Source organism: Chinchilla lanigera, unplaced genomic scaffold, assembly GCF_000276665.1.
Source record: "Chinchilla lanigera isolate Chin_1 unplaced genomic scaffold, ChiLan1.0 scaffold00069, whole genome shotgun sequence".
NCBI classification, from domain to species: Eukaryota; Metazoa; Chordata; class Mammalia; order Rodentia; family Chinchillidae; genus Chinchilla; species Chinchilla lanigera.
Genome location: NW_004955470.1, coordinates 883,627 through 897,458, shown reverse-complemented (window position 1 = coordinate 897,458; position 13,832 = coordinate 883,627). Strand labels below are relative to the sequence as shown.

The 13,832-nt window shown below is 40.4% G+C and overlaps 2 gene segments (V, D, J or C); both read left to right on the top strand.

The window, feature by feature from the left end:
- The first annotated feature begins 1,763 nt into the window (after window positions 1–1,763).
- On the top strand, window positions 1,764–2,393 carry LOC102022589. The segment is given in 2 exon segments: window positions 1,764–1,850; window positions 2,071–2,393. Coding segments are annotated over 2 exon segments (372 nt in total).
- A 3,807-nt stretch (window positions 2,394–6,200) lies between these two features.
- LOC102022277 lies at window positions 6,201–11,300 on the top strand. The segment is given in 3 exon segments: window positions 6,201–6,249; window positions 6,447–6,738; window positions 11,174–11,300. Coding segments are annotated over 3 exon segments (468 nt in total).
- The last annotated feature ends 2,532 nt before the right edge of the window (window positions 11,301–13,832 follow it).

Sequence of the window (13,832 nt, the reverse complement as noted above, 5' to 3'; positions counted from 1 at the left end):
AAGAATAGCAGCCACGTACTGAGAAATTGTGTGGAAACTAATGAGCATCCCTTGAGATTGCCGCTAGGGAGACGATACAGAGGAAGTGGTATAGATTTTACCTAAGGAAAAAAATGGGGAAAAATGCATCCCTGCCCCATCAAACAACAAACAAAGTAAAAAACAAAACAAAACAAAAACCTATAGGTTTTACTAACAGGGCTCAAGTAAGGTATTAAAATGTCTGCTAATGAAGTGACCTCCAATCAAGTTGCTCTCTGAATAGGAAACATCTTTATAAACTGTCTTCTAAGGAGAGTAGCTACAGGGTTGTGTGTGCTTAACTGTAGTAGATGACACCCAGAAGCCTCAGTGATGGCAGAGTCTTGGTTACTTTTCTCTCATTGCTGAGACAAAATAGCCAGTGCCCAAAATTAAGGAAGGAAAGGTTTATTTAGCTCACAGTTTGTGGAGGTTTCAACCCAAACTTGGCTGGCTCTGAGGCAGAATGGCACATGGCAGAGGGCAATAGTTCATGGTGGCAGAACACAGCAAAAAACAAGAGTAAAAGGGGGGAATGACAAGCTTTTTTTTTCTCCCTTATATTGTAAACAGGCTACCTCTACCTAAGGGGCATGTGACTCTCACATAATCTCCATGCCCTCTTCCTGCACAGGCTCAGGATGAATACAAAGTAAGCACCTGGCTCCCTGCTGAATCACATAGTTAACCTTCTAAATTTCTGAAATTAACACAATGAACAATATCCCAGAAGAGTAAGGGCATGTCCTTTTCACCCCAAGATGCAGAACTGCTGGGTCACTTAGCCAAACCTCTAGACTCCTCAAGTTGACACAATGTATCAACCATAGCAGGTAGAATGGTTGTAATGTGATTGAACATAATAAAAACTGGATTCCAGAAGGAGACAAGATCCATTGTGTTGACAGAAGATTTAAAACACTTGTAGTTTCCTACATTTTTACATATGTTACAAATTTTTAGTTAAATACCTCAGTGTACTAGGAAGAGAAAAAACCCAGAGTATAAGGTGATTACAAAGTTTCCATGGAAACTGAATCATTTGTGAGAAAGAAAAGAGAATGCTATTAATGATCATGCTGGAATTCTACCAGGCAAAGAAGGGAAACATAGTCATCCTCAGATACGACAATGTAATGAGAGAATGTTAATGAGAAAAATGAGAATAAAGTCACTATAGCAAATGAAAAAGTTGATACATGCACTAATCTTCAAAATAGAGAGTTACTCTGGCCATAGAAATATATTCTAATAAACTGAGATTCTTCTCTACTACACGGTGTTCCAAGAGGTGTGACATAGATTTGCTGAAAGACATTTTCTTCTCCGTGACCCACCATGGCCCAGAGTATCTAATCTAAGCAACTTATCAGCACAGAACCATCATTTCAGCTCCAGAAGATGATATCTCATGCAATTCTATGTACTCATATTAAAGTGCAAGTCTTTGGGGGCTGGGTAGGTAATCACCCAAGTTCTTTGTTTCCTTATTCTTGGAAGAAGGATACCTTATTCTAACTGCCTAGACACCAAGGACAAGCGAAGATCAGAAAAGATAGATGGTTTTGTCTTACAAACACTAAGGAGAAATTCCTCTGGGACTGAATGTGGTCACCAGAAGGAACTGAGCCCTTCAGGGTCTCCAGCTCCACCCAGATCTGCCCAGTGCCTCACTGATTTGCATGTTTTCCCTAGACGCTGTTTCTGCCCCTCAGAGTGCTCATGAAAGGGTGCTTGGTGGATCCTTGCACAAAGAGTCTCAGCAGGGCTTAGACTGAACATGGGTGTCCTGCCTCTGCTTTTCTGTCTTCTGCTGCCCTGGTGCCCAGGTGAGGGAGGCCGGCTGCAGGGAATACACCCAAGATGATAGGAGTTCCCTTTGTCTTGTGGTGAGATCCTCCCCGCATATCTATGACTCTCTGGCCCATGTGCTTATTCAGAGACCTAGGTACTCTTAGGTTAAGTGACCAGAAGAGCCAAGGTCTGCTGGAGGAAAACAGACTGGGACCCACTTAATAACAGTGATTGTGTGTTTTCCTTCCTTCTCAGTCACCAGTGGGAGTGCTGCACTGACACAGTCTCCAGGCTTCCTGAGGGCAACTCCAGGAGAGAGCATCTCCATCATCTGCAGGGCCAATGAGAGTGTTAGTGATTATTTAACCTGGTATCAGCAGAAGCCAGGCCAGGTTCCTAGGATTCTCATCTATGATGCTGATAACCGATATCCCGGTGTCTCTAACCGCTTCACTGGCACACAGGATGGGACAGAATTCACTTTCAAAATCAGCAGTGTAGAGGTGGGTGACTCTGGCACTTATTACTGCCAGCAGGACTATGCAGTCCCTCTCACGGTGTTACAGTCCCGTACATAAACCATCCTCCCAGGCTGGCTGTGTGGGGAGGGTCTGTGGTAGCTGCCATTCCCCTGTGCCACATTCACAACTGCAGCCTCTGTGGTCGTGCGGGGGTGGGGGGCGGTGCTGCATGGTTCAATGGTAAGGGTTGGAAGGACTTCCGTCTTTTAAAATATATGTTCTCAATAGCACAACCCTCCCAAACCCTCAGTGAAGTCTAAAAATGAGATCTCCGTGTCAGGCCTGCAAAGGACTTTTCTGTGGAATCCTTTCTCTGAGACACATTCTGAAAAATGTGTTTTAAAGGCAGAGAATTGATGTACAATAAGAAGCCATTCCCAATGAAATATGGGAGATATTTCTAGTACCACAAGTCTAGTAATAATAATAAAGAGCAAAACTACTCCTGTGGCAGCTGCCAATTGCTGAAGTCTTGAAAGCTTGCTATATATTGAACTCTGCGCTGAATGTGTATTCCGTTGGTCCACTTAATCCCATGTGAATCCTCTACAGGTAAGAAATCAGAGGTTCTTGCAGCATCTCTTGCTGAGGGTACCAGTGATTATAGGCCAGAAGATGGGAACACATTCTGCTCCTCTGACCCCATAACTTCTACTCATTAATTCATTCATTCACTGAGATTAGATACAATTAAGTGCAATAAAGTCTATCTATTGTAAATAAACAATGCAAAGTGTACAGCTGGTATCTGGGATCTTTCAAGATTTTGTTATGAACTAGGGTGCACTGGTCTCTTTCATTCTAAGGTTTCCAGCTCCTTGGACAGAATGGGTATAAACTTTCCTCACTGTCCAGCTTGCAGTCACTGTGGACCATTTCAACCTATACCTACTTATACACACTGGTGACCTTATACACACTTTGCCTTGTACCGCTACTCAGAGTAAGATACAGCCCCTCTCTAGCAGCTCACACACCCGCTTATGTTTCTTGCTAGTGACATCCTATCTCATCCACCATCACCTGAGGCTCCCAAGTCTCCATTTGCTCTCAGTGTGAGCCATATTTCCTCAAATTCATATCAACGCAATCCTTGTACGTCTTTGGCTTATTGCTTCTTTTGATCAACATGATTTTTAAAATTTATCTATGTGTTTGCCTGGGTAGTCATTTGTTCTTTTTATTGTTGAATAGTTTTCTGTTATATGAACATGCCAATGAATGTATTCATTCTTGGATTCATGAGCTGTTTTAGGTTTGAAGTTGTTATTAAGTTTTAGGGTTTTTCACTTCTTTTATAGACTTGTTCATTCTCTTCTTCTGACTATATTCTTTGTACTGGGAGCACTGGATTATAGAGATGGTTAGGACTAGTTTATCTTTAGTAAATGCTGCCAGATAGTTCTGTAAAACTAAGAACAAATTTACACTATACCAGCCATGCATAAAAATGTCCGTTGCTCTAAAGCCTTTCTAATTTTTGGTATTGTTTGACTTTTCAAAATTATAGCTATGTTAGTAGGCCTTGAAGTGGTATTGTGGTTAAAATTTACATTTCTTTGATGAGTAGTGGTGCTCAATAGATATTTAGATATTAACTATCTATATCTTTTATTTTTTTTAGTCATTTGGGTATTATTTGGCAGGGATGACTTGTGATCAAAGAAAATAACACACACACAAATTAATACATAGTTTTTTACTTTGTTGGGTAGTTTTTATACATCTTGAAATAAATTTTACCAGTGTATTGATTAGGGTTCTCCAGAAAGATAGAATTAGTAGAGTTATCTGTCTATTATCTATCAATCATTTATATCTATAATAAATATGGACTTGTTAGATTGGTTCACATGATCATAGAAGTTGAAATGGTCCACAATGGCTGCAAGCTGGAGGGTCAGGAAAGTTTGTACCTATTCTGTCCAAGGATCTGGAAACCTCAGAATGAAAGGAACCAGTACACCACCCTAATTCATAACAAAATCTTGAAGAATTCCTGAGATAGGTTCACTGGTACAAATCCACATTCAAATGCTGAAAAGCAGACTCTGGTATCCACAGGCAACAGAATCCTAAAATGCACCCACTTCAGAAGGAAGAGCAAAAGAGAAACGAATATCTTTCTCCTTCTACATTTTTATTCAGGGTGGGACTTCCCCAGGCCTCTATGAGTATGGACATTTTAGAATCTACATATAAGTGAGATCATACAGTATTTAACCAACAGCGCCTGGGTCATTTCACTTAGCATGTGATCCACTCGGTTCATCCATGTTGTCAGGAATGGTAGGTTTTTCATTTTATTTTATAACTGAATAATATTCCATCATATAGGCTGCTTCCACATCTTGGCTACTGTGAATTATGCTTACTGAACATAAGAGTGCAGATATTGCTCCAAGATTCTAACTTCATTTCCTTTGGAGATACTCCCACAGATGGGATTATATAGTGCTCCTATTGTTAAATTTTGAGAAACCTCCATAACTGTTTTCCATAATAGTTGTATCAGTTTACATTTCCACCAATAGTAGCCCATGGTTTCCTTGTTCTCCACACCCTCAACAATAGCTAGTATTCATCTTTTTGAAATAATCATCCATATAGACAAAATGTGATATTCATTATGGTTTCCATTTGTATTTCCATGATGATTAGCATGATTAACAACACGAGCACCTTTTTAAATATCTATTGATCTTTCTATTTCTCCTTTGGAAATATTTGTATTCTGGTTCATTTTTAAATTTTGTTATTCTGTGTTTACTTTTTGCTTTTGCTATTGAGTTGTGCGGACATACATCTTAGATATTAACTATCTATTAGATGTTTGACTTATAAATAATTTCTCCCATTCTGTAGATTTTCTTTTCCTTTTCCTTTTGTTGAATACGTTCTTTGTTTTGCAGAAGGCTTTTTGTCCCACTTCTTTAGTTTTGTTTTTGTTACCTGTGACTTTTGTGTTATATCTGAAAATTTACTACCCAGACCAATGCCAAGGATTCCCCAATGTCAGTTCCCCATTTTTTATATTATAGTTTGAGATTTTATATGTAAGTCTTTAATAAACTTTGAATTAATTTTTTTAGATAGTGTGGGAAAAATATTTACCGATAGTTTTGCTAGTGTATCCATTTTCCTGCAACACTATTTATTGAAAATACTTTCCTTTCCCTACTGTGTGTTTTTGGAGCCTTTGTCTACCATTCATTGACCTGCGGGGAAAATTTTGTTATCTGTCTTCCGGAAAATGGTATCAGTACAGGAAAAGAAGAGAAACCCAGCGCTGCTCATCTGTGAAGTTGTGATTGTCCACTGACCTACACTACAGAGCCTAATTGAATGTTGCCCTTTGCAAATTCTTGCAAGGGTAAGGCCGAATCAGGGACCTTGGGTAAGACTGCAAAACTGTGAAGGGAAGAATGTCTGGAAGACAAATTTCATACAAGGACTTATTTCACACAGACACAGTCATGCACCTAGGAAGGTAATTAGACACAGTAGAGGAAGAGAGAAGCAATGTCCCGATAGGCTTCAGTCTTGCTCCTAATAGGTTTGTACTGAATGCCACCAGGCTGAGTCTCAGTGTTCGGTGAGACAGCGTGTCACAAAGATTAAATTCTGTAAACACAAAAAGGAAAGTCTATATTCAGGCTGAACAAAGGATCTTTTCTGACATGAGCACCTGGGGAGAAGTTGCTCAAGTGTGTAGAAGAGCAGACCAATGTCTCTGCTGCTGGAGTCCAGCTCCCTCAGCTCTGGCTGCTTTGCATGCTCCTCCCAGCCTACCCAGTGGCCCAGTGCCCATATCAATGCCCCCTTCTGCTGCGCGGTCTGCTGCTGTAGGACGCAGAGTGCACCATGGAAGCCACAGCTCAGCTTCTCTGCCTGCTGGTACTGTGGCTCCCAGGTGAGGGGACTACGAGATGGCTCGGCACATCTGTGGAAACACTTTCAATGTTGTTGGGTCTTGTGTCCTGGCTCCTCTGATCAGCAAGCACAGTAATTAAACTTCTGTGTTAATCAGTGAGCTGGGGTCTATTGAGAAGACCATGGGTATTATCTGAATTACATGGGTGACATTTCTTTTCTATATTTTAATTTCAGATTCCACTGGGCAAACCCTGTTGACCCAGACACCAGCCTCCCTGGCTTTGTCTCCAGGAGAAACAGCCACTCTCAGCTGCAAGGCCAGTCAGGCTGTCAGCAGCTCCCTAGCCTGGTACCAGCAGAAACCTGGCCAGGCTCCCAGGCTCCTCATCCATGGTGCCTCCAGCAGGACCACGGGCCACCCAGGCCAGTTCAGCGGCAGTGGGTCAGGGACAGGCTTCACTCTCACCATCAGCAGGCTGGAGCCTGAAGATGTTGCAGTTTATCACTGTTACCAGTGTTATAGCTGGTATCGCACAGTAATTCAACGTGAAACAAAAACCGTCCCAAAACTGTTGTCATTATTTTGCTCATAGCAGCAGCTTCCTTAATGGACAGCTGCTCAGTTTAAATGTCTCTGCCTCAATCTGGCAGTCTCGTCCTTCTGAAAAGTAACTTACTGATAAGATTTTGACTGAATCCTGGATCCTTCCTCAGAGTCAGTTGCACAGCCATGTTTAGGAATAGTTTGCCAGCTAATGACGTCAGATCAGGCTCAGTTTAAATGTCTCTGAGTGGCTATCTATTTACATTGCCAATAAAATAAGGCAATACAACAGCCAAGAACAAAATTATGACATACATGTGTAAGATTAACTTGTTACACTTCTGCTTTCTGAACAGAAGTAATTTCTCCAATTTTTATAGTATTAATTTGATTCACTGCAGTGCCAATTCTTGTTGCTATTACCTTAAATAGCTTTTTAAAAAAATGGTACATTTATGGTTTTGTTTTTCTCATCACTTCTCAGTGTTTTGGCGAAGATCAAGTTTTTCTTATATGTCAGCACAGCTGTTAGAACTATACTTACATTTTCACTTACTACATGTTTGTCCCATTTTCATGTGCATCCTGGTATTTCTTTCCCATCATTCAGCTGGCTATACAAATCTGCATGAGGTTTTGTTCTCATGGCTACTTTTCTTTCTTCCTTTTTATCTTTCCCTTTTCCCTCCCTTTCTTTTTAAAATAGCCTTAAACTCAGTAAAATGATTGCAACAATTATAATAAAAATCAGCAATGATGACTGTATCTTATTTACTAATTTATTAACATACTCACTCATTCATCTATTAATTTCAGTGAGATAATCAGCTTCTGTGACTCCAGCAAGCACAATGCAAGGACAATAACATTTATCTGGCTTGATGATCTTCACAGTTCCATATGCCTACCTTCCCCTACATAGTCAATCTCAATTATGAATATATATATATTTTTTTTTTTTTTGGTTTTTCTCCGGTACCAGGAACCGAACTCACGACCTGCGCTTGCCAGGCAGGCGCTTTTGCCGCTGAGCTAAATCCCCAGCCCTTCAATTATGAATATTATATTCTGTATAATGTGACCTTTTCTCAGGAGCTTATTTCTTGTATATGTATTCACCACATAATATTTATTTATTTATTTATTTATTTATTTATTTATTTATTTATTTATGTACCAGGAATTGAACTCAGGATCTAGCACTTGCCAGGCAAGCACTGTGCCAATAGCTACATCCCAGGCCAATATTTTAAGATGTGTGTGTTTAGAGCTTTCTGAAAAGGAAATCATATGAACGATGTATGTGAGGTGTGGTCTAAAATGTGGTAAATACTTACACTTAAAAAAATTACAATAGAGGACACCTTGCCATTACTTTCCCTCACAATATTCCCCCTTGCTTTAAACATACTCATCCTATTGTCCTTGCCATTTTCTGAAGCAGTTCCGGAAGTCCTCTTTCGTGGGTGTCTTTGTGCTATTGTGGCTTCCTTGATGTCCTGAATCAGTTCAAAATGTTTACTTTTCATGGTCATTTTTGACTTTGGGGAACAGCCAGAAGTTACACTGTGAGCTGGCCATGGTGGTGCATGCTAGTAATCACAGCACTCAGGGGGCTGAGGCAGGAAGATCACCATGAATTTGAGATCAGGTTGCACTACATAGTGAGACCCTGTCTGAAAAAAAAATCAGGTAGATTAGGAAAGATCATAATATATGCAAGAGTGTGTCTTTTTGTTAGATGGCTCTTGACAGAAGCATTCACTGATTTTTGACCACACCTTTGACCATCTAACAAAGCAATGGGGAGTACTTTGAGGGGGATCAGTGGAAATGTGTCTTTTACTGTGATAATTTTTTTAAAAATTTAAACATTCACCCCATTTGTCAATTACACCTTGAATATATTTGAAACATCTTTTCAATTTCAATGAAAATTCTCTGGGACTCTGTGTTATTTAGCTTTCCACTGCTGTGGCAAAATACTTGAGACAAACAGCTCAAGGTTTCAGAGATTTCTGTCCATGGTGAGCTGGCTTCAATGCTTTTTTGCCTGTGATGATATAAAAATGCCATGATAGAAGGAAGGATTGGAAAAAAGATTCTACTTATCTCAGCATAGCCAGGAAGCAGACACAGAGAGTGAGATATATCTATATCTATCTATCTATCTATTTATCTATCTATCTATCTATCTATCTATCTATCCATCTATCTAGACAGAGAGACAGACAGAGAGACAGAGACAGAGAGAGAGACAGACAGAGAAAGAGAGACAGAGAGAGAGGAAAGAGAGAGACAGAGACAGAGACACAGGGAGCCAGAGGATCCAGAAATATGACATAGTTCACACAGTCACACTCCCATCACCCACCTCCTGTAACCGGGCCACATCTCCTAAGATTCCACGACCTCCTAATAATTCCATCAAGTTATGATTTCAGTAATGGATTAATCCACAGATGAAGTCAGAGAATTTATGAGCCAGTCATTTTCTGAAAATTCCACCTGTGTGCACTGTGACTTTCAGAGGACATTTAGATCTAAACCATAACAAATTCTGATTGTCACTTTATTGAATTAATTTGGAGAAAGTTGTATTAGAATATTAAGTTACTTCATATATCACTGTGGTATACTCTATAATTTCCTGGAGATCTCTTTCTTCCTTGTCAATGGCATTTTGTACATTTACACATAATTTATGCTAACTTTTTATTTTAGTATACTGTCAGAGATAAAAGTGAAAAGATACTGTAAGGAATACAGACCCTTTACTTATGTTTACTTACCATCAGTACATGACATTCTACTTCCGTATCTTGCTATAATCATTAGTTGGCATTCTATTAGTTGGATACTATGGTGTAAAGCAAATCACCCACAACATTGAAGCATATGGCAAGGTGCAATTACTTGTCATTCCTTGGAAGAGGGTGAACCAGCTTATTTTAGACATCATGACATTTGAGACCTTCACCAATGTGAGAACTCCATGAATTTTTGTAGACTTTGCATTCCATCCTTTGAAGGGCATGTGCTTTCATTAGACACACAAGATTGTTATAATTCCCTGTCCATCATGTCTAATTAACCTGCTGCCACCAATATCATTGTTATGGTTGATATATTGTGTCAACTTGAGGAGCCTAGATGCTTCACTAAGTAACTCAGCAGTCTTACATCCTGGTTGAAAAGGACATGGCTTTTCACTCTAAGATGTTGTTCACTGCGTCAACCTGTGAACTTTAAATGTTCAACTAAGTGATTCAGCAGAGGGCCAGGGGCCTTATTTTGTAACATCCTCAGCTTGTGGAAGAAGAGGGCACAGAGATGGTGTGAGCATGGACAGACAGCCAGTATACAACATAAGGGAGGAAAAGAATCTTGCTCTCCCCCTTTTTGCTCTTGTTGCTTTTGCTGTCTTCTGCAACCTTGAAATGTTGCCCCTGTGCCACGCCACCCTGCCTTGGAGCCAGCTGATTGTAGGCTGAAACCTCCACACACTGTGAGCTGAATAAATCTTTCCTTTCTTAATTTTGGGCATCGGGTACTTACTTTGTCTCATCCATGAGAAAAAAGTAACCATGACAATTATGTTGAATGGGAAAATGTTCTGTGGAAAGTTCACGTGATACATGTTTTTCAGCCAACTTTGTGACAATGAGCAAGAGAGTTAACATATCCTAGGACCAAGTTGAAGACCTGAGCAACTGTTCATTCCAGATGACTGAGAACTGTACCAGAGTACACGAACAGATTGTGTCTCCATTCTGCTGCTGATCCCTGCCTCTGATCTTGCAAGGGATCTTGCAGCTCTTTCAAAACTCAAGAGTGCTCAGCAGTGACCAGCAGGGGAAGACATAAAACACTCAGCAGAGACATATAAATTCTAATGTTTAAACCAATAGGAAATCCCCTTGATTTGGATTTATCTTTCCTCTTACATCTGAAGTATCTTTAATTTTGGGATCTTGTAAGAACATTCTTCTCTGTGATGTGGCCTGGGCAAAATAGATATGCCAAAAGCAAGATGATGTCCTTATTACGGCTCCTTGGGTTCTTACTCTTGTGGGTCCCAGGTGAGACTACTTGGACAAAGCTAAAAATGGCAGTGTTACTTAACTCCCTAATTTTCTTTCTTTCTCTCTTTTTTCTTTCTCTCTCTCTCTCTCTCTGTCTTTCTTTCTTTCTTTCTTTCTTTTTTTCTTTCTTTCTTTCTTTCTTTCTTTCTTTCCTTCTTTTTCTTTCTTTCATCTCTGTCTCTCTTTCTTTCTTTTTGGTAGCCCTGAAACAAATGTGTATATGATCTTTTGAATCTGATTTTTAAAAAAGGAATACTCTATTTTCTTTTTAAACTATGTTAGTGGTGATTTTCAGATGCACATGGTCATGTTCTGCTGATGTGTGGTTTCAGCTTCCAGAAGCTGACCCAGTCTCCAGCTGTCCTGTCTATGATGCTAGGGGGGACAGCTACTATCACCTGCCAGGCCAGTCAAAACATTGCCACCAACCCATACTGGTACCAGAAGAAATCAAATTAGGCTCCAAAGATCCTCATTAAGTGGGCCTTCCAGTCCATATCTGGGATCCCTTCGAGGTTCAGTGGCAGTGGATCTTTCATCCTTACCATCACCAACCTGCAGCCTGAAGATGCAGCAACTTATTATTGTCAGCAAGGGTATTGTTTTCTTCACACTATGCTGCAAACCAGAACAAAAACTAGTTCAGCCTGGATGAGCGGAGAGATTGGGTGCTACCATGCTCTTGTGATCTTTGCAGGTGCAGATGGATCATTGACCTCACCAATGCCATGAGGTTTGGTCAACCAAGCAGAGTTAAAACCTCAGAGCCACTGCTTCATATATCAGTTGCAATTTCATTTGCAGGAATTTTTCAAAATAAATGAACAGCTGTTAAAGATAAACTCTCTTTTTATCCATCTAAGGATTTTCCTAACTTGTCCTTTACAAATTGGTCAAATTTTGGAGATTTCTTTTGGGGCTCCAATTAGTCAGTAAGGCACAATTATCTTAAAGGGAGAATATTGTGAAATGACCAAGCATTTCCCTGGAGCTGTGGGGACAGAAGGGACCATTGATTCAGGTTTCATCAACATGACTTTAAAGAAATGAAATGGGTCCCACTGCCTGAGCAGATCTCTTACACTAGATATTTATCAAGATAGATTAGCATCAGGGCTTCCTTTCACCATTGGAACATGTGCCTGAGAATTCAGGAGGTGCTGAATATTGAGATTTTGATGCATGACGTAGGAAGAAATCTCATAATAATAGTAAATATGAAAAGAATGAATCTGTGGTTTATTTTATTCACCATATTCTAAGAGAAATACACATTAGTAATGAAGCACTCAACAGATGGACAAAGTACCTAAAATTGAAAACTAGGAAAAAGGCCAGAAATTATATCACTAGAGATAAAAGAATATTTGTAGGTTAAATATAAAGTTAAACATCAATGAACCAAATGATACAGATATAAATCCCTACTTAACTAACCAAACTATCAAGCCTCGAAGGCCCAAGTTTAAAAAATACTAAAAAACGGGGGATAAATCTACACAATATTGAAGATTACTTTCATCTTCACCTTGACCTCAAATATCTGGAGCAAAGTATTTGCTAGTTTAAGAGGATTCCTTTATTCACAAATTTTATATATTATCACCTCCTCATTTTTGGGGATATCATAAATCAATTCTCTTGGATGTGTTCTGAAGGAGTTACATGTGAATTAATAATGCCTGAAGCAGCAACATCACCAGGGTACCAGCAATCAAGCTCCTGACAAATCTAGGACTGCTGTGTCCCATAGCTGCAATGGTATTCTTCTATCCCCTAAGTTCACTGTTTTCATTAAAAATTCAGGGCAGTTGTTGCCTGCCAGATGTTGAAATTGTCATACATGAATCTAGTGATCAAGATGGTCTTAGAGGAAGGAGGTGTTGGTGGAAGCAGGGATGCGCCTGGGTTCCCTTCCTCACACTCTGTGGAGAGACTGGGGAAAGAGAGATGGGGCTCTTCTGGGGCCTTTCTGTGTCTCAGGTGCCACAGCTGCAACCACTGGCCTACTGCTGAGTGTGCAAGCCATGGGAGCTGCTGGGGTTCTCAGGGCCTGTTCTAGCAAGGGTCCTGGGGTAGGAAGCATGCGGCTGGGCTCACAGATCTGGCCCAGGAGTCCTCAGCCTCGAAACATTTCCTAGAACTGCACCCTGCAGGGTATTCTGGGCCTCTTACTCTTTCCCAAAACTTCATCTTTGTCATTTCCTGTGGTCAAATACCTAAACTTTAACTGACCTGTGACCATTGTCTTTTCAGAATTCCAGGTGAACTGTTAGTCTTTTGTCTTTAATAGTTGCATGATTTATTAAGAAGGGGAATCACTTAAATTTTCTACACAATCTTGCCTGCTCATGGTGGAATAAGATCAGATTCTTGAATATGGGGCTGGGAGGGGGGATTCAGTGAAGACACTGGGGCCCCCAACCAAAAAGGTTGCTATGTTACATTAAGCAAAGCACAGAGGCCTCATGCTAGAAACAGTGGGAATGTTGAACTGAAATTTTCCCATTCAGTAGCCATTAAGGCAGAAGCTCTCTGCCCAGCTCTCTAAGCTCACATGGCTGCAGGGACTCTGGACACACTGGACCATGTCTCACTCATCTGCTGATTCCTCAGTATTTTCTGTTTTACTTTGTGACTGGTGATACACCTAACTCTGATGCCTCTTCCAGGAGGATTCTTAAGAGTCCAAACTCTGGGTCAGCACTGAAGCAGGGCGGGAGGGAGTGAGAGAATAAGATGCACAACTATGAATGTGGGCAGCCAAGAGAGAAACAGAGATGAAGACACTGAGAATTCAGAGATATGAAGGACAGAATTTATAGAACCTATCTTTATTCAGAGAGGCACAGTGTGTTCAGAACCATAAAGAGAACAATAGTTCACTCTACTCATGGGAGAGCAGCCTGATTCTGCCTTGTGGCCCAAGGGAGAAACATGTTCTCTGCAGGAAATCTGTGCTGCCCTGGTTTGGAAAGGGACCCCAGAGAA